The sequence below is a fragment of the Oryza brachyantha genome, chromosome 1 (genome assembly GCF_000231095.2).
Source record: "Oryza brachyantha chromosome 1, ObraRS2, whole genome shotgun sequence".
In the NCBI taxonomy this organism is placed as follows: domain Eukaryota; kingdom Viridiplantae; phylum Streptophyta; class Magnoliopsida; order Poales; family Poaceae; genus Oryza; species Oryza brachyantha.
In genome coordinates this window covers 31,697,224-31,717,958 of record NC_023163.2, presented here as the reverse complement: position 1 = coordinate 31,717,958, position 20,735 = coordinate 31,697,224, and the positions used below count along the sequence as shown (strand labels likewise).

Below are 20,735 nucleotides of genomic sequence, written 5' to 3'. Positions count from 1 at the left end.
GATGCAAGGCTTTTCATTTGTTTGCAGTAAAAAGTATGTCTCGAACCATGTGTTTTTAGAGGTATTAAATTTTACACAATATATATTACCTTTGATAATATCAACATGATAACAACATCATTTTTATGGAAGAACCATAGAGGCGAAGAGTTATTAGAAACGAGGGGAAATAAAAAAACCAACACATTTATTCGATCGAAATTCTCTATATTTCACACATCAATAAAAATACCTTCCTTTTCCTTCTCCCTATCTCAAACCAAAGAACCATCACTTGGGCTCCAACGCCGGCGAGCGGCTGGCACCGCCGCCGTCAGCCGGCGGCTCGTCGCCTCCTCCTCCGCCGCCGCCGCCGCCGCACCGCTTGGTGCACATGCACTTGGGGAAGAAGCCCTTGGAGCAGTAGCCGCCGGTGTAGTCCTCGTGGAGGCAGATCATGGCGCAGTTCCGGTTGCCCCTGCACGTCCCACGGAACAGCTTGCTCTTTGCCTTGCAAATCACACCTTCTGTGCCTGGTAAATTAACAAATAAAATTTAAACCACACCGTTTGATAGTTTATTCTGTTATTTGAGGAAGACAAGTGCTATATACAACTTATTACAAAGCCGCTACATTTGCCTAGAGGTGTAAGTGGGTTTGCTGTAGACCTGTTTATAAACTTATTTATAGTCAATACGTCGCTTATAACTCACTTAATTGCCCTATAGACGATTTCATAGGCAGACCCACTCAAACTCCTACATCTGCATAGAAACATCAACTGTGCAGATTTATCGTCAATCAGAGTTTATCAATAGGATTTATATTGATCGCGGTATCTGTATCTTGTGATTTTAGATTTGAATACGCCAACCTGCCACCTATGTAATAATTGTACGTAGTTTCTTTAAAGCAAATGCTAGCGTAAATTTTATTATTAAGAAAAATTGAAATTTTGTTCTACCAAAAATGAAGGCAGAAAGCTTTGCAAAAACAAACAAACAAACATGTTAATCCGTCTTACCGGAGAGCGAGGCCAAGAGGATGGCCATGAGAAAGGCAACAGCAAGCACGGTGGTCTGTCTTCCGTGCCGATGACGACATGGCCGGGGATGGACCGGAATTCAGAACCTGGGGATTAATTAGGCGTATGAATGGGAGGACTTGAGGAGGGAATGCATGAACAGGGAGACAATATATGCGTCCTGAAAATTATTACATGCAGTAATCTAACTAGTTAACATTAATTCAGAAAATGGATGTGAACATTTAATACCAAAAAATGGATGTGCATTACTATCTTGGATTTGGATACTCATGGAATGATTAGATTGAAGAACTTCAATTCAATGCAAGGGCAATATTTATTGGATTTTCAAAACTATATCAGTACACTATAATAAAAGAAAACCATGGATGTGCATATCTTTCTTTTGGATTATCTTGAGATGTGGACTATATCTTTTGTGATGCAACGCCAACATCTATTGGGTTTTCAACTACATATCCACACCCTTGATCTTGGTGTTGGATTATCTAGAGATCTATTGCTTTTATTAACTCCAATGAAAAGCAGAATTTATCTGATTTTCAGAAACATATAAGCAATGCTGCATTTATGCCTTTTTCTCGTACAAATTGCCAGCAACATGTTTGTTGCTATCAATGGGAAAGAAAAATGGTTCTGCGTCCACACGAACCCAACTCAGGTCACAATGATAAGACTGGTTTGCCCATGCATAATTACTATTACACACTTGAAAGCATGACTGGCATAGGTCAGCCCACAGGTAATCCGTAGCCAGCTCTTGTTTAACTAAATATATACTAATATGTTTACTTTTGACGTTGGATTACCCGCGGATCGACCTGCGTCCATCTCTAGTCACATTTATGCAAGAACTACATACATTATGGTGACACTACCAAACATTACTGGTGCCATTTAGTGCCCTTTTCTTTCGATTTGCATATACTAACACACTATAGCTTCTAGATATACTGGGCATTTTTGCTTAGACAAGCTGCACTACTGCAGCAATTCTCAGGGCTCCACCCTGGAGAAGATCACCAAGTTCATCGAACAATATGGCAGTGCGCCAACCCCACCCTTTTGGAGCTTTGGGTAGGAGCGTGCCAGCCTGCTTCAGGCTCCCGAATATCATCACCTCCCTCTTCGATGGACAGATAAGCTATGAGCAACAACGAAAGTAGCAAATTAAAATACGCAGTATCGGTGTATCATAGACAACAGATCAATAGGAAGAATGAAGCAGACTATACCTGATACCGAGCAGTGACCTTTTCCCGGGGATCTACATACATGTTGGCCTGATTTAAAAAAAAGAGTTTTATCAGCTGATCATTTTGCATTGTGCGACATGAATTCATTAAACCCCCGTTCTGTGTTGCAAGATATATCCATTAAGCCACTCACCTTCCTCAAGGGGTCTAATGGCTCAGCCTTGCGTCGGTGCAGAAAGAGTCCTGCGTTAGAATTGTTAAATGATTTTGTACAACAAACAAAGGTAAAAAGAGGCCGGCAAACAGAATAGATAAACTATTTACCAAGGGTGCGACGCCCATGAGGATCCTCGTCATTGAATGCCTGGACACTTACCTGCAAAATGCTTGTATGAGTACCAAACTAGTTTTAGGCCATGAGAAGGACAGGATTTACTAACCTTCCACAGAGAGCCTGCATAAAATACTTCAGTGGAATGTTTCACCTGACTATCTGCAAGCCTGTGGACATCTTCAAACTCAACCCTGTGTTCATATAAAGCATTCAGTACATAGTCAAAACAGGAAAGTAAAAATGCCATCAAGTATCAGGTTAATAAGGAGCAGAGAAAAAGAAATTAGTAGCAGAATAAATATCATTGACTGCTCTTATCAGTTATGTTTCTTTTTTCCCTGTTTGTAAAAGTAACAACTAACAGACACCCATATTGGACCATATGTAAAAGAGAATATTCAGATGACTTGCAAATTGGAATCCATGATTTCACAATCAAATAAACAACCTTCAGAACTGGTCAGATTTAATCTAGGAGGCTGGGATTCCACCAACGAGATGCTACCAGAAGCAGAATAAACATCAAATCTTACCCAAAGCGGAAAGGAGGAAAATGACTGAGTGGTGTTTTCATGTCCAATGAGATAGTTGTGTTCTCTGTAGTTTCCCAATTGGACCCAAGTTCATGCTCTTTTGACTCCTGCATCTGGAGAGAGGAACCACCTGGGGTCGAAACAGAAGCAGCACCGGAATATCTAACTTGCATACCTGTCTCATATATGCTTTCTGCCTGATGAGGAGAGATACTGATTTCTTGGGTAAGATTAACCAACGCAGTCAGGCCATCTCCCGAAATATCTCCATTGAAGTCAACTCTAGGTTCTGATTCATCATTTGCGAACGATTGTTGACCATTTCTTGAACCAAGTCCATAAGGAACACGAGAGTAGACGTAGCGTGTGGGAGCCCAAGCTGCACCAGGAACATTAGAGTTTCCTCTCCCAATACCAGCAAGTCCATCAACTGCTCCTCTGACATTAACACGGACAGGGCCAAAAACACCATTTCCTTCACCATGGGAATCTGCAAGGTACATATTACCTACAGTACCTGAAGCACTGCCCCGATCATGCTCTTGCCTGTAGTGGTGATGCGAACTTACATGTGCTTGTTTACAAGCACATGAATTACTTGTAAGGCAACAATTTCTGCAAGTATCAGCAACTATTGCTTCCACTCTGTGACACAGAAGCATCTGCATTGACAGACAACCAAAGTTTAAGGCATGGTCTTAGTAGGAACAAAAAATTGCAAGGCATGGAGTAGACTAAAAACCTGTAGCCAAAGACCATCATTTGCAGCTTTGCAAGGAAACCCAAACTCTTCAAGCTGCTTTCGAACACTTAACAATGCATCAAATGACATATTACAGTAGAGAAGAGAACCCCTTTCAAATATGTTCATAAAAGCATTGTACTCATCAGAAGAAAGAGAAGAGCTTCCCCTAACGCATCTAACTTGCCACCGACCAACAACCCTACCACCCCAAAGTGGTGCATTGGGCTTTCCCCACTCAGTTGGTACTAACCCATTACTGGAAGAAGTTTTCGAGAGGTGGTTCCTTGTTTGGTCACCAGAAAGCCAGATATCTTCGTTAAATTGATAAGATGTGCTTTCCCCAGATGGTCCTCCTGTGGAAAAATCATTTACCTTCCTCCTGGAACCTTCCGCATTCTAAATTTAAGGCAAATAATAAAAATTTAGTGAACTAATTTATTCAACTATTTGACAATAGAAGGATAACACAACATATTGATCGCAGGCAGAAATTTACCATATCTGGAATATCAATAGTGTTATGGGCAGTTATACTCTCTGTGTTGTCATGCAATTTTAATTTCTGCAATTCAGACCCCATAAGCTGCTCCTCACCAGCTTCATTCATTGGACTCTTTCCCTTTGAGCTTGATGTAAGGCTCAAATTTTCATTTCCACTAACTTCTACATCAGGCAGAGTGATCTTCGAAAGCAAAGCATATAATGCTAGTTCAAACCTTCAAGCAGCAAGAAAATTGTTGTAATAATTGGGTTCTAAATTCCAATATCATTCAGCAGAAAATTTTATGGATAACATACCGTTTCTCCTCATTAGGTACCCATAATTCGTCAGATGTAAGGAGAGCATGCAAAGTTTGTGAAGAGAGTTTTGGAAGCACCTTACAATAAAAGCAAATAAAAGTTGAATATTAAAAATGAATAACTACAGAAATATTAATGACCATTGTAGCACATATTAAAATTACAAAATATCAAACCATATGTGTGATCATTCATGTTGCGAGAAAGCAAGAAACCGATAGTCTTCTAAAAGCATCATAAGCATTTCTTGTAACCGCAGCATTTGCATTTCAACTACAAGAAACTATATGCATGGCTGATAAATTTTTTAAAAAAATAAAAGGACGCAGGAGCTTGTCCTTCAACCAATTACAATTGGCATATCTGTCCCATAATATTTATAAGTCAAATAAAGATACAGTAACAAGAGGGGGAGGAGCATAAAATTTTGGCATGTAATGCACTTATCTTCCTGTAAAAGCAAAGTACTATTATGTATGGATGTTGAGTTTAAGTTGCAAAATCTTAATTAGGATATCTCATGGAGAAAGTGTCAGCATAAATCCAGTCTATTACTATTATACCAACATTCAGAAGGAAATCACAATAAATGGATATAATTATTGATAAAAACCATATTGAAAACATGCAGTTTCACTGAAATTCCTACAAGAGCAATATACTGAGAAATCTGCTCTTTTTAGCCAACAAACTTGTCATGAATGCTCGTTACCTCCCGTAGTTCCAGCGTAGCACTTTGGCAGAGATAACCCCAGCAGGCATTTCTGACACGTTCTCCATGACTACCATAGTCTTGACTTTCCGCAAACAGCTGTAAACAATAATAACGAAAATAATACAATATAAAGATGAATGCTCAGCAAGGAGACAAATTAAAAAGATAAATTAATTAATAGAAAAGTATATAGAAAAAATAATTGAATAGTTTTGAAAATAATACATGCATCAGTAATGGACTAACCTGATATTGCAAAAAGTTTGATGTCCAGAGCTCAGAAATAATAAAGTCAGTACATATTGTACACAAATCCTGCAATAAACCATCTGTAAGTGCACAACAACAGCAAAAAGGTCAGGCACAGAAGAGAACTTCCTTATGAAGAAAACCTGAAGGTCTAGAAACGATGCAGCCGCGAGTACTCGGAATGCATTGTTATCATTAAGCTTTGGGGGCTGCCCGTAAAGATATGCCAATGCAATTGCAATTGCTTCTGAATCAACATTTGCATCATCTATATGCAACACCACTGTAGGTGCTCCAGCCTCCCTCCAAGGACCTTGTAGCATATTCCTGGCAGTCATTTCCACACAGATTTGTTAAGCTGGTTTTGTTTTTCACTATAATATCATCTAGGAAAATTATTACAATATGGAAAATGGGGATTTTACTGCAGAGGGAGGTTCACTTCTATGTTGGATGAACAACAAATCACATACATGAGATAAAGGCATTGAGAATAATTTTAATCATTCCAGATTGAGAAGTTTCATTGAATTTCTATGTAGATTATGTTATTAAATATGTAATATGTCTCTCATTGAAACTATGCAAGATAATCTCAATTGAGTATTATATATTTATATTCTGATTGAGGGATCATATCATCATGTACAGCAAGATAACATCTAGGTGAATCTAATTATACGGAAGAAAGAAGAAACTTCTACTCCATCAAGAAGCATTTGAAACCATTGCATTCTAGCGACCGCAATTATACATGTTTGAGTACACTGAGTAGAAATCAATAACTACTCCCAATGTTACACAATGTAGACATTTTGGTCCCCTGTACTTTCATCTAATTGCAAGCCATTTTGTTCCTGATCACTACCTCGCTCGTGCCAATATACGGTGTTAGATGGGGAATTCACCAGACTCTTTAATTTGAATTTCAGAACCCAAAACATCTTACATTGTATAACAGAGGAAGTACTTAAGCTACACGAACTTATGTGTCAAAAAAGCTAACGAACTTGCTGTGATTAACAGCAAAACTCAAAATGGGTTCCTGGATTTATTCTTATTGTTTTCTCAGATTCTTCTAACAAACATTTTAATCGGGGATCAGTAAATAAAATTCCACCTCAAAGGAACAGAAACACCCCGAGAACACTGAAATAGACATTTCAGCCCCCTTTGATTCAAAGGAATTTCATAGTAATTTTAGATGATTTCATTCTTATAGGAATTTTTCCTACAAAGCCCTTTGAATCAAAGGAATGGATCCTATAAAATCCTATAAAATTCTTATGGAATGCATCTTCCTATGCAAGTTTTGGAGAAAATTTAACAAGAGGTTGAACCTCATGGAAAAAATCCTTTTATATATCTCTCCTTAAATTCCTGTGTTTTTCCTATGGTCCAATCAAACGGTCATTCCTACGTTTTTCCTATGTTTTGTAATCCTCTGTTTTACACCTACCTACATTCCTATCAGAATCATATGTTTTTTCTATTCCTCCGTTTCACTTTTCCATGGAAACGAAATTCTAGCCTCGGGATAGATATAGAGGCTCAGCAGCAACTTCGATACCCATACCCTCCACCGAATCCAAAGGCGGCGGCCCCGAATCCGAGGAAGCTGACCTGAAGTAGGCGCTGCGGGAGATGATGAGGCGGTGGAGGCGGTAGGTGGCGCCCATGGCCTCGACGACGACGTCGGAGAACGCCCCGGAGCCGAACCCCTCCGCCTGCACGTGGTCGCACAGCGCCGCGAGGTTGCAGTCCACCGGCCGGAGCTCCGCCGCGGCGACGGCCACCTCGTACGGCCGTGGCCCCACCGGCGCGGCCAGGGCCGCCACGGGGGCCCCCGCCGCCGCCCCCGCCCCCTCGGCCGGTACGGGGCCGGGCGGCGCGGCCATCGGGGTGGGGCTAGGGTTCTAGGTGGAGGCGCGTGTCGGTGGCATGGGCTGGGTGTGCGTGAGGGAGGGAGGAGCCGATCGATCGGAGGTGGAAGAAGAAGAAGAAAGGGAAGGGAGCAAAAGCGCCGTCCGTCGTATGCCAACTCACCCAAACTCTGAAACTGCAGTTCCAAAATATCACCTCGATTTGAAGTTATAAAACGGTTTTTCTTTAAATTTGAACATATATTAAATATATTAGTGATATTTAAGAATTTTGTAACTCTTACTTAATGTCTATGTCTATAACACGTGAGTTTATAATCCACATGTCATAAACACATAGCCATAAATTCTTAAATGGGGAAGGCCGCGTTTGGGATGGCGGTAAGTTAACTTATTTACGTCAGTTTTTCGCGCGCTTCCTAAACTGCTATACGGTGTATATTTTTTAAAAAATTTTACATAGGAAAGTTGTTTTAATTTCAAATATTCCACCAAACGTAGCCCAAGTGGCGAATAATTGAATGCCTCAAAATATTACCTTAATTTCAAATTATAAAATGGTATTTCGTTAAACTTGAACGTGTATTAAATATATCAATGGTCTACGAGTACAAATATATATGTAATCAAAACATCTTATATATAGAGAATAGAGAGAGTATGTGACTCGTAGAAATTCATATTTAAATCTCAAACAATATGATTTGCATGATACATACTACATCCAATTTTTTAGTATTTAAATTTTATAATATAATATAAGTGTTTTTAGACAGTTTCGTATGATATCAAAGTTAATAAGATGCTTGAAAAAAGAATTTAAATATTAAATACTTAATTAAAAATTGATCAGAAGTAAATTAAAGAGAATCTTTTAGCTTAAGTTAGTCTTTACTAAACAGCGTAGAAATACTCTATAGCATGTCACGTAGAATATGTACTCTATTAGTACTTATAAAAATGGTGGACTAATTAGTTGATTATACATATTGCATTATTGTGTCCATCCATATACATGAGGTGGAGGTACGAAGAGGGAAACATGAACTGTCATCCTAGAGAAATGCAAATGGTTTTATTGTAGCCTTGCAGCCATGTAATTACTCCCACTTCATTAGATGGCACAACGGACACATTGCTGAATAGTTGTCCACTAGGATCTTGCCATCTTTTTTTTCCTTTTACGTTCTTGTATAGCTGTATTTTACTCATTTACTCCAATCTTTTTTATAGAAAAAACATATTAATATCAACGTACTGCTCTGTGATTTTTTATTATAAAATAATTTAAACCTTTTCAAAAGTATAAACATGTTTAAATTTCACCAAGATTACAGTAAGATTCACTAGTATTTATAGCACCAAATTAGTACAATTAAATCCAAAATAAGTTACATTGTGATGTTATATTTGTTTTGTACTGAATCCAAACTTCATTGGACTCAAATAAATTTAACTTTAGAAAAGCCAAAACGTGTTACAATGTGAACCGATGAGAGTAAAAGAAAATCTCGGCTCAATCCAGCATAAGAAAACGGAATAGCACAGGATCTCTATCTCCATGATATAAAAAAGAGTTGGAATTCAATGCGAACTCGTCTGTAATTTGACGCGCAAATCGAATCAAATTAATCCACCGTGTGCGTGCGTAAATACAGATCAGGGATTCCATAATCCATAAATACGCACGTACGCTACGCCTGTATCCTTAACTACTTTCTTCTCCTGCTCGTCGTTTCGTGTCGCCGCGGGCGCGTGCAATCTCGTCAGCAATGGTGCCGCCTGCCGCCAACGGCGCCGGCGGCGATGTCGTCCTCGAGCTCAGCCCTTCCGGCGACGACAGCTGGAAGCATCTGCAACAGCAGGAGGAGGGCGACGGCGACGGCGACGACGGCTCCCCGCGCCGGACGTCCAGCTTCGGCCAGGCTTACAAGGCGCGGCACCGGCAACCTCAGGTACAGTGTTCTTGGTGAGATTGCGTCTTCTTCGTGTGCGTGCGATCAATCTTGCGCTTTTCTGGTTGGATCTGCAGATGTTCACGGTGTGGCAGACGCTGCTGCTGGGGTACCAGTCGCTGGGCATCGTCTACGGCGACCTCGGGACGTCGCCGCTCTACGTGTTCCCGTCCGTCGTCCTCCCCGACGCCGACGCGGCGGACCTCGTCGGCATCCTCAGCCTCATCATCTGGACGCTCACCCTCATGAGCCTCGTCAAGTACGCCCTCATCGTCCTCAAGGCCGACGACCATGGCGAAGGTACCGTACCTACCTCTCACCCCTCCATCCATCCATCCACGATGATCATCTACTCCATTAATCTCGATCTCGAGTTCTCGACTGATCAAAAAGATCGCGATTTCTGTCGCAAGGTGGCACCTTCGCGCTGTACTCGCTGCTGCGGCAGCACGTGAATTTCAGGGGGAACATACCGGTGCCGCTCACCCGGCTGGCGTCCGACGTCCATCTCAAGTTCCACAGCAAGAGGAGAGACCGGCCGTCATGGCTGCACCTGTTCCTGGAGAACAGCACCAAGGCGCAGGTGACCCTCACCTTCATCGTGCTGGTCGGCACCTGCATGCTCATCGGCGACGGCGCCCTCACTCCGGCCATCTCAGGTACGCACAGTTTCTGGGGTGATTGTAATTTATGAATAAAGATTTTGTGGGCGCGTTCTTTGTGATTTTAAAGTCAAGACTGAAAAAATAAACTGTGATAAGAAAAGCATCAAAATCTACTCTAAATTTAAGTTTTTACGAGCTGTTTATCAGTAGTATGTGAAGTACAAATTACATAAGGGTAAAATTAAAACTAAAATATATAACTCTACGATAAATATATATATATTTTATATCATATTAAAATAGATAAATTGATAAATATATCTTACCAAAATCTCAAATAAAATATGTAATATACTAATAAAAATACATAGTTAGATGTAAATTTTACTACATTACTCGTCACATGTCCACATCTAGTAAAAGGTATATCGTAACAATGCCCAAATTTAAGATTAACTTTTTTAAAAAATGGTTTATATGCATAATTAAAAGCGAAAAAGATGTTGCTCTCTATTTCTTGAGGTGCATGCTCCAGTTTCTGAAGAACAATTCCCATTCACCCGTGTCGTGTTTTCTCTCGCAGTTCTTTCGGCCGTGCAAGGAATCCAGTCAAGATCTTCGCACATCAAACAAGGTAAAACCCACCACCCTGATGAATCTTCACCTAGTCTCTTTTCAGCTTCATCCAGAACTGCTCATCCGGTGCTTCTGTTCGCCGTGATCATCTGCATGGCAAATCGGTTAACCGTCGCTGTATCGATCATGCACTCATATTTCTTTGCCCGATTCAGAGCACGTCGTGGTGCTGAGCTCCCTGATCCTGGTGGTCCTCTTCCTCGTCCAGCGGTTCGGCACCGGCAGGGTCAGCTCCTCCTTCTCGCCGATCATGCTGGTGTGGTTCGCGTCCATCGCGGCGACCGGCGTCTACAACGTCGCCGTCTACTACCCGCCGGTCCTGAAGGCCTTCTCGCCGCACTACATCTACCTCTACTTCGCCAAGAACGGGCGAGCCGGGTGGGAGCAGCTCGGTGCAGTTATTCTCTGCATCACAGGTGAAAACGAAGAAGAGAAAGATTGGTTCTGAAAGTTCTCAGAGTTCAGGATTTGCTTTTTTGGAGTGTTGCTGATTTGTTGTCTGAACTTTGTGGTTGTCGCCATGCGTAATGTAGGTGCTGAGGCCATGTTTGCTGATATGGGACACTTCAACAAGTCGTCGATTCAGGTAAATGGTCCTGCAAATTCATTTAACTGCACATTCTAACGTGTTACTTACTTGTTCCTCGGTATTTAAATGTATGACACTATTGAATTTACTCGGTCAACTTTTAAAAGATTTTGACCATCAATAACTCCTATAATACTTTTCTGTATTATGATTCCATTAGATATTATCACTATATTATATAATAGAAAAATATTGGTCAGACTTATAAACAATATTATAATTACATTAGATATTATCATTATATTATACGACCAAACATTGTCATATACTTCATCCGTTTTACCATGCAAGATTTTTCTAGCTTGGTTTGGATATATGTGAATGCTAATGAATCTAAACATATATAAATAAATTATATGCATTCATTAATAGATATTAATAAATCTAAATAATGCTAGAAATTCTTATATCGTGAAACCGACACAGTACTATTTATGTACAGCAAGAGTACAATTAATCAAGGAGTAATTTTACATTACTTGAGAAGGTACCAAAATTTTAGTGTAAAATTTGGTAACTCCTAATACCTGTATCAAGAGATACCAAAATTTTACACTAAAAATTTTATAATAAAAATTTGGTACCTCATGGTACCTTTCTCAAGTACAGTAAAATTGCTCTTAATCAACATATCATTTGCTGATGCTTATCCTCTCCAACTCCCATGGAAACAGGTCGCATTCTCGACGGTGGTGTACCCGTCCCTGATCCTGGCATACTCCGGGCAGGCGGCGTACCTGGTGAAGCACCCCGGCGACATGAGCACGGCGTTCTACAGCAGCGTCCCCCGGCCGCTGTTCTGGCCGATGTTCGTCGTGGCCACCCTGGCCGCCATCGTCGCCAGCCAGTCGCTCGTCTCCGCCAGCTTCTCCATCATCCGCCAGTCCATCGCCCTGGGCTGCTTCCCGAGGGCCACGGTGAGGCACACCTCCGACGAGCACGAGGGCCAGGTGTACTGCCCGGAGATCAACTACTTCCTGATGCTCGTCTGCCTCCTCATCACCGTCGGCTTCCAGGGTGGCCCGGAGATCGGCCGCGCTTTCGGTAAATTGAACTGTTTCCTGTCGAGTTTTCTCTCAAGTTTTTTTATTTAATGTCGTTGACTTTTATTTAATTATTTTTATAAATATATAAAATTATAAAGTTATAAATCATAATCATATAATTAATAATTATATAGATTTTTTTAATAAGATGAATTGTGAAACGTATGCCCAAAAGTTAACAACGGCAAATTAAAAAATAGAGTGAGTAAATTTTTAGTTCTTTCGTAAAAAATAATAATTGGCATTTAGAACCAGATTTAGCTACATTTTTTAAAATTTTTACCATCAATGACTTCTTATGGGTGACATTGATGTGATGAGAACTAATAATTCACAGGAACAACATAACATATATATAAAAACAACATCGAACCATAGTCACGAGCGATTTACTTTTTTTAATCACTTTTATTCTAATAATAAGGTACAAATGTTTTTTAAAAAATAATATATGAGTGATATTGACGCGATGAGAACAAGTTAATTAATTTGGTGGGTTTTGGCAGGCGTGGCAGTGATCTGGGTGATGCTTCTGACGACGATGCTGATGACGGTGGTGATGATCGTGATCTGGGAGGTGAACGGCGCCCTGGCCGGCGCGTTCTTCGTCTTCTACCTGGCGATCGAGGGCACGTACATGAGCTCGCTGATGACCAAGGTGCCGCAGGGCGGGTGGGTGCCGTTCGCCATCACCGCCTTCTTCCTCGCCATCACGCTGTCGTGGACGTACGGCCGCAAGAAGAAGCGCGAGTACGAGGCGCGCAACGCCGTCGGCGAGGAGGAGCTCGCCGGCATCGTGTCCCGGAGCGCCCGCGTCCCGGGGGTCTGCTTCTTCTGCACCGACCTGATGGACGGCGTCCCGCCGATCGTGCGCCACTACGCCGCCAACACGGGCTCCCTCCGCCAGCTGCTGCTGTTCGTCACGTTCCGCACGCTGCCGGTGACGACGGTGCTCGCCGGCGAGCGGTTCCTGGTGGCGCGGGAGCCCGGCCGCGCCGGGGTGTACCGGTGCATCGTCCAGTACGGGTACATGGACGAGCGCGACATGGTGGGCGACGACTTCGTCCGCGCCGCCATCGCCGCGCTGGGCGAGGTGGCCGAGTCCGCCGAGGAGGCCGCGGCCATGGAGCTGGCTCCGGCGAGCGGCGTCAGCTACGTGCTCGGGAGGACGGTGCTGAGCATGCGCAGGGCGAGGCGCAACTGGTTCAGGCGCTTCGTCATCAACGAGGTCTACAGGTTCTTGCAGAAGAACTTTAGGTCAAACGTCTCCACGCTCCGGATCGACCATGCCAAGACCTTGCAGGTCGGAATGATCTATGAGATCTGAGTTACACCATAATATAAATTAGACAAAAACTACGGTACGGTATTCCTCTGCCCGCCCATCTCTGCACGGACATTCCGTTCGGAGGGAATATCATCCTGTAGCAATTCTCAATATATTATTACTCCATATGATATTACTCCATATGATATTACTCCATATGATAAGGAGATTGCTCATGGATCTTGCTGGAGTACTAGTTTGCGTTTTTTTTTTTTTGGCTTGTAACAAGACTAGTTTTTTTTTACTGGCAGATTGGATTTTCATGTTTTTTGTTTTCTGATTATGGAATAGTATAATCCAACCTAACATATATGTATATATCCGGCCAGCTTATATGTTTGAGAAAATTACTCTAAGTTGTGACCTAATTCTCTCTGCGCAGAATTATTCTCAGTCAAATATAACGACCTTTTTTCTATTTATGCTTATAAGGTAAGAATTAAATTTTAAAACTTAATTTTAGAATTGGTTGTGTTTTAGTTTATTTTACAATATATATATCGTTATATATACATATATTAGCTATAAATTAGTTGTTAATAAGCCGTATGTTCTTCTAATAAACGAAACTATGGGAGCCAATAAGGTCTATCTATATGCCGATATGTATCGAAAAGTGCTATATGTCCGATGCTAGAAGTATGATTTGCGTACGAATCAAACGGCGCTGGCGCAGAGTCGTCGACAGTAGGAGCGCGCAAAGTTCAGCCAGATTCATAAGTATCTCAGGCCTTGTTTACTTCCTAAATTTTTTTCCAAAAACATCATATCAAATTTTTGGACATCTAAATAAAACATTAAATATAGATGAACCAAAAAACTAATCGCACAGTTATGAAAGAAATCTTGAGACAAATCTTTTGAGCTAATTAGTCCATGATTAGCCATAAATGCTACAGTAACCAATATGTGCTAATGACAGATTAATTAGGCTTAAAAATTCATCTTGCGGTTTCCAGGCTAGCCGTGAAATTCGTTTTTTCATTCGTGTCCGAAAACCCCTTCCAACATCCGGTCAAACATTTGATATGACACTTATCTTAAAAATTTTCTCAATTTAAACACCACCTCAGAAAATTTCACAAAGTTCAGCCAGATTCTCCATGCAAGAGAGCAGCAGAAATACTACAGTGCCAGATTCTGCATGCAAGAGAGCAGCAGAAATACTACAGTTTACAGTTTCTTGTTCAGCTAAACGAAGCTTCTTCCAATGCATTCTCAACAGTACACTGTTCTACCTTTAACCTTGATATATAATAAATGAAGAAAGTGCCCTTCCAGGAAATAGTTAGTCGATCCATCTTTTTGGCAGGAATTTCAGATATTATGACTTCAATTTATTAATCCTAGTGAGAACAAATAAGCATGGGAGAAAGTGAAAAGAACACTCGAAATCTTCTTTTAAATTTAAAACAAAAAAAAATCCCACAACTGAAGGAGAAAATCTGAAAAAGAGAGAAAGCAACACCTCCTTTCTCTCAAAAAATACAATACTACTTTATCCTTCAGTCAGTCGGGAAAAATGTATAATTTCACATTTATTAAAATCAAATTTAACCCTTTTTTGTCAGTGAGTAAAACACTATAAACACAGTAAAAAAATATTTTTACTCAGATGCAGCGGTCAAGGAGGCCACAGACGACCACAAGCCCCACAACGAGCAGTCGATCCGCGGTGGGGCCCACTGTCAGACTCAGAACATCTTCTCCCAGAACGACGCCTGCCTCCGTCTGCTTCCTCTTGATCTCGGCCAGAACCTCATCTCCTGCGCCAATGATCCTGTAGTCCGATTTGTGCGACATGCCATCGATGATCCTGTACACCTCTCCGCTCATAGCGATCTCAGCCACAGCTCTGACACTGCATTGCCCTCCCTTCTTCTTCAGAATCCTGTGCTCCTTCTGCACCCTGAACCATGGCTCTCCCGAGGCTGCACCGCCATTGCTGCAGCGGGAGTAGCCTTGCCATGTCTTGAACACCCCAAAATTCTGCATTTTTTGTATAATTACTTTTAGCGTCGAATCGGGATTAAATAAGACAGAAACAAAGCATTGGGTCAAACTCTTCTTTGGTGATTGGTGTTAAGATAGTAGCTGAATAGCCATCGACTACCTGGAAAGGATAGAAGAATAAGACCTATTCTAGGACATACAATACATTACATACGTATGATCATTAATCTTAAACCGGGTTTTTCTATTCCACTTATAGAGAAAAAGCTAAAGGGGAATAATTTTTCAGAACACAGCTGTAAGTTAATCTGAGAGAGTTATATCAGTAACCAAAATCAATCACTGAATTGCAAAAATGTTAGTAGCTATAGTGTTTAGTGCACCTTCTTGAGTAGCTTGAGGAGTGTCCTGCCGGCGCTGTCCATGACGAACACCTCGCGGCGGCGCCTGCAGGCGTAGTTGTCGACGCGGTAGGCGGCGCGGCCGTCCTGGCCGTAGACGGTGCACCCACGGCCGCTGAACACCAGCGATTTCATCCACACCGTGTAGAGCTGCTGCTGCTGCTGCTTCCCCTGACGATCATCTGAATCTGCAGGATTAGCACAAGGGCACTGCAGGTGAGCAGACAGCGGCTGGATCCTAGGAGCAATGGCCATTGATTTCCTGACGAAATGAGACTACTGATGATGAGCTCAGGTTCAGGTTCAGGTTCAGGTTCAGGTTCAGGTTCAGGTTCAGAATTGCAAAGGCTTAGCTGCATTAATACATACATAGATATGTATATATAGCCATGGCTCATGTAGTTCGATCAGGAATGTGCTTTGCATGGTCTGTTTGTGTGCTATATTAATACTCAATTTTGTGTCAAAGAACTTTTCTTTTTCTTAGAATTAGACTGGTCTCTGCATGCAATGTTCGCAAGGGTTATTTGAGCAAGATTTGTTTAGTTGGACAGGGATCAGATACTGCAGTGGCCCTTCTTTTGGTTGTCTTTTTGAAGTGATATGCTACTACTTTGCTACATATATATTATACATTCTCTACACATGTGTATATATATCACGTGTATTTTCATGTGTATATATGTTACTGTGTAGTGATACTACTTTAATCCTTTTAAAGTTTTAAATGTGGTGTGCCCTTTTCTTTGCGCGTATCGATTCAGCATTCAGGTGAGCTGCTCAAACATTTTATATTAAAAAAGTTTTTTTTTTGGATTTGTACTAGTGTGTCTGAATGAGAGGATCAGTAGCCTCAGGCCTTTGTTTAGTTCCTAATTTTTTTTTCAAAAATATCCTATCAAATTTTTGGACACCTAATAAAATAATAAATATAGATGAATAAAAAAACTAATTGCACAGTTACAAAATAAATGTTGAGAAAAATCTTTTGAGTCTAATTAGTCCATGATTAGCCATATATGCTACGGTAACCAACATATGCTGATGATGGATTAATTAAGCTCAAAAGATTTGTCTCGCAGTTTCCAGACTAGCCATGAAATTTATTTTTTCATTCATGTCCGAAAACCCCTTCCGACATTTGATCAAATATTTAACGTGACACTTCTCCAAAAAATTTTCTCAATCTAAAAGGTTTCAGTCTTTCGAGGATGTATCCGGCAAACAGTGTGGTTGCTAACCTTTTTTTGACTTGTGGTTGGTCACTTGTTCTAGATCTTCTAGCTGTTCATGCTCTACACACAATACACATTTCCGTGGCCCTCTCAAACTTTGATTGGTTCATGTGCCCCATATGTGTATTAGTGTATAGTAGCTTTACACTTGTTTTCTGAGAATATTGTACAGCTTTGCAATTTAGTATAGGAGATTAGTTGTGCACCATAAGACATTAGAGAGCTGTATATCTGTTTTTTGAGAAAAAAAAGACCAATCATAGATATGCCTTTGTGTGTGTGTTTTTCCCCAAAAATTGCCCTCTTACTCGCAGCTGAAAAAACACCATATTTTCCTACAATCAGTTGGAATGTTGGATAAAACTCTTATGGCAAAATTTGCTACAGGGCATCAAAAAAACACGTAATTAGCCGATGGACACCGTAAGATCACGAATTTGCTGCAAGGCACCACAACAGTGTGGTAATTAGCTACAGGGCACTCCAACCAATTTTTTATTATTTTCGGAGTCAAAAATTCTAAAAATGACGAGATTGATCTCGACGGCCAACCCGTTATGTCGATTGGGTCCAGTCAAACTAGATCCAGTTGGTCTCGGCGCCGCATCACATCCGAACCCTAGCCTACAGGGTGAGTGAGCAGGCGGCGACAATGTCAACCTAGCGGCGATAATGGCACATAACGGGTTGGCCAACAAGGGCAATCTCATCATTTTTAGAATTATTGACTCCGAAAATAATAAAAAATTGGCCGAAGTGCCCTATAGCTAATTACACACTTTTGTGGTGCCCTGCAGTAAATTCGTGATCTTACGATGTCCACCGCCTAATTACGTGTTTTTTCGATGCCCTGTAGCAAATTTTGTCAACTCTTATTGTTTGACCAACGGTCTGAAGAGTCAGCATGTAATCTGTACATCAAAAATGACCATTTCCCTTTAATTTTTCACCAGCAACTGAAGAATACTATCCACTAATTTATATTGCTCTGACAAATAGCACATTCAAGTTGGAGGGTTTTATAAGAACTTCAGGCACTTGCTGTATTCAACTCATCACATAACTCATCTGAAACTCCAACATTCCAAACAAGCCTTAAAACTGTCAGTGATAAGCAATTTTCTAATACGCAAACAATGTCATTACGTACTGCACTAACCCAAAGGTTGATGTGTCATTTTCATTTTCTTTAAATTCCTCTAGAGAAGTTTGGAGAAAAAGCGTATGATTCGGTCAACAGGTTTTGTTTCCCTTTGCTGATTAGCTAATATTAAATAAAACCCATCTTCCTCGCTTGCTGAAATGAAATTTCATTTCCCAGAAAGATTCCATCTGCCCCATATAAACTAGAGTATTGCTACTGTTATGTAAGCATATGGTTTTTGTGCCTTCCAACAAAATATTGCAAAATCTTCCAAAGTTCAATGGGCACATCTCAGGGTACAACCATATCTACCAAATAATTTATGCTCATTATTAGCTTGCTAATCTGCACAAGACTCCCATTTTTGTGGCAGGCCTTGCTTTGTTTATAGAGCTGTACCTACCTTGTGAGCATCTTGTCCTTGCAAATTTAAAATAGGAGATGATTTGCTTAATTCAGTACTCAACATACATGTCCATTTTATGCCATCACCAGGATTAGACATTTCCCAAAAAGCAGGAAGCAATTAAAATCTAGCAAAACTTGTGCATGCATTGTAGGCAAGATTAGGAATACATTAGTGATTAATTTTAGAGTAATTTTACAGTACTTGAGAATGTACTAGAAGGTATCAAAATTTTGTCTAAAATTTTGATACCTCTCAATACCTACTTAAGGACGGTAAAATTGCTCTTAATTTTATGGTACTATGTCATGTGCAGATAAGTGATCTGTGTAAGCCAAGATGACAAGGTGAGACACTGAGAGTCTGAGACTGTTGATGACATCAGAGAAAGTTGCAGTAGCAATAGAAATTAGATTAGCCTCCCAGATGAGTCCACGAAAGCTTAGAGAAAATTAGACCTTTATTAGGTGTTAGTGCTTATCCTGCTTAATGTAATTACCAACTGATTAATAGAACAATCTATAGTTCCGATATATCGTCCACGCTGAAATTTGATCGCACATGTTACACATTTCGATGAGACGGAAATGGATTGCAAGAGGCGATCAGCATGCTTGCTTGCGTCTATGACACCTTAATTTTTTTAAGGCAATCGGCAGGTGGCAATAGGACGATCAGCATGCCTGCTTACGTCTATGACACATTGATTTTATTTATTTAAAAAAGTTATTCACCGGTGTTGATTATCACCTCCATATATTTGTTTATGTTTATGCTTATAAGATAAATTTTGAATTTTGAATCTTAAATTTAGAGTTGATTTTAAGATTTTTTTTTACCGAAATTTATTTTCTAACATAGGCTTTTATATCGATAAGAATACATATATAAATATTTTTGCATGCAAATATGTCCTCCGGGATTCATGCTACGTTTTTCTTTTCAAACAAGGGAAACATACAACAGGATAGATGATATCAACAAGAGAGCAATATTGTTGCATCCATAAATCTTTATTAAAACTTTAGTATCTCAAAATACAAATTACTATGTTCTCAAACACGGTAAAATCGCTCCCGTTACAAACCTGCACACTGTCTGATAGACCCATCTCCTTTGATCGTCTTCATGGGAACAGCTCAGTTTATATTATTTTTACCGAGTCTTAAATTTTCTGCAGGTTTTACCGGGCTCAACTGCTCAACGACCGATTACAACGTACGGAATTTTCAGTCAAAACCATCTCTGCCTTTTCGGAACGCATGTGCGCACGAGTGTCAAAAGACACAGAACACAAGTCCACACACTTAGACTACCATGGGTCAAACCTTGCGCACCGTTACCTCTGTTACTGTAATCACATCACAACCGTGTTTATGTAGCCTGGTTTTCTTTTAGCAAATTGCAAACAGGTTAACCCGTCCTTAAATTTACTTAAAAAATACAAATAATTTTCCTCTTCAACCACAAAACATGAAAGTTGTACTACCATATCCCAAAATTTAAAGATTTCTAGGTTTTTGGTTGTTTCACAGAAAGTAAGGTAGAGAGAGAATATTATCTTTTAGTTACTTCACGGGTCAAAATATAAATTTAGCACCATCATCTTTTCGGTTTTGCTTATACTTATAAGCTAAAATTTAAACTTTTAATCTTAAGTTTGAAGTTGATTAAAAAGTTTTTTTTATCATAGTTTATTTTTCAGCCTTAGCTCTTAAAACACTTAAAACACGTATATAACAAATTTGTTACACATTATTTTTACCACACTAATTAAGCTAGATCGAGCATAAACAAAATTAGCTGAATGTACTATTCTATCGTATCGCGTGACACATACGAGTGCATACCACTATTAAATTAGCCATCAGAAGACACAAATAATGAAGAAAACTTAAACACGAGCACCTTTAAATACGCGCGCGAGACCGGCCTAGCCACTGACACCATCCGT

General features: G+C 40.4%; 3 protein-coding genes across 3 annotated transcripts; 1 reads left to right on the top strand and 2 right to left on the bottom strand.

The window, feature by feature from the left end:
- Positions 1 to 1,567: 1,567 nt before the first annotated feature.
- Positions 1,568 to 7,597, bottom strand: LOC102721046. The gene is made up of 13 exons (XM_006646587.3): positions 7,225 to 7,597; positions 5,745 to 5,928; positions 5,599 to 5,667; positions 5,350 to 5,448; positions 4,635 to 4,714; positions 4,333 to 4,552; positions 3,834 to 4,232; positions 3,092 to 3,753; positions 2,665 to 2,749; positions 2,549 to 2,600; positions 2,418 to 2,467; positions 2,264 to 2,311; positions 1,568 to 2,172 (listed from the first exon to the last, which is right to left on the bottom strand). The coding sequence occupies exons 1-13, from the start codon at positions 7,497 to 7,499 to the stop codon at positions 1,996 to 1,998; spliced, it is 2,400 nt and encodes a 799-aa protein (XP_006646650.3). The 5' UTR covers positions 7,500 to 7,597; the 3' UTR covers positions 1,568 to 1,995.
- A 1,618-nt stretch (positions 7,598 to 9,215) lies between these two features.
- Positions 9,216 to 13,998, top strand: LOC102717752 (potassium transporter 6-like). Its single transcript, XM_006645220.3, has 8 exons — positions 9,216 to 9,439; positions 9,517 to 9,739; positions 9,853 to 10,098; positions 10,628 to 10,678; positions 10,836 to 11,096; positions 11,214 to 11,266; positions 11,944 to 12,313; positions 12,822 to 13,998. Exons 1-8 carry the CDS (start codon positions 9,257 to 9,259, stop codon positions 13,640 to 13,642), a joined length of 2,208 nt encoding a protein of 735 aa, XP_006645283.1. The 5' UTR covers positions 9,216 to 9,256; the 3' UTR covers positions 13,643 to 13,998.
- A 1,255-nt stretch (positions 13,999 to 15,253) lies between these two features.
- On the bottom strand, positions 15,254 to 16,355 carry LOC102720766 (protein LURP-one-related 11-like). The gene is made up of 3 exons (XM_006646586.2): positions 16,277 to 16,355; positions 15,979 to 16,184; positions 15,254 to 15,631 (listed from the first exon to the last, which is right to left on the bottom strand). The coding sequence occupies exons 1-3, from the start codon at positions 16,353 to 16,355 to the stop codon at positions 15,254 to 15,256; spliced, it is 663 nt and encodes a 220-aa protein (XP_006646649.2).
- Positions 16,356 to 20,735: the final 4,380 nt, after the last annotated feature.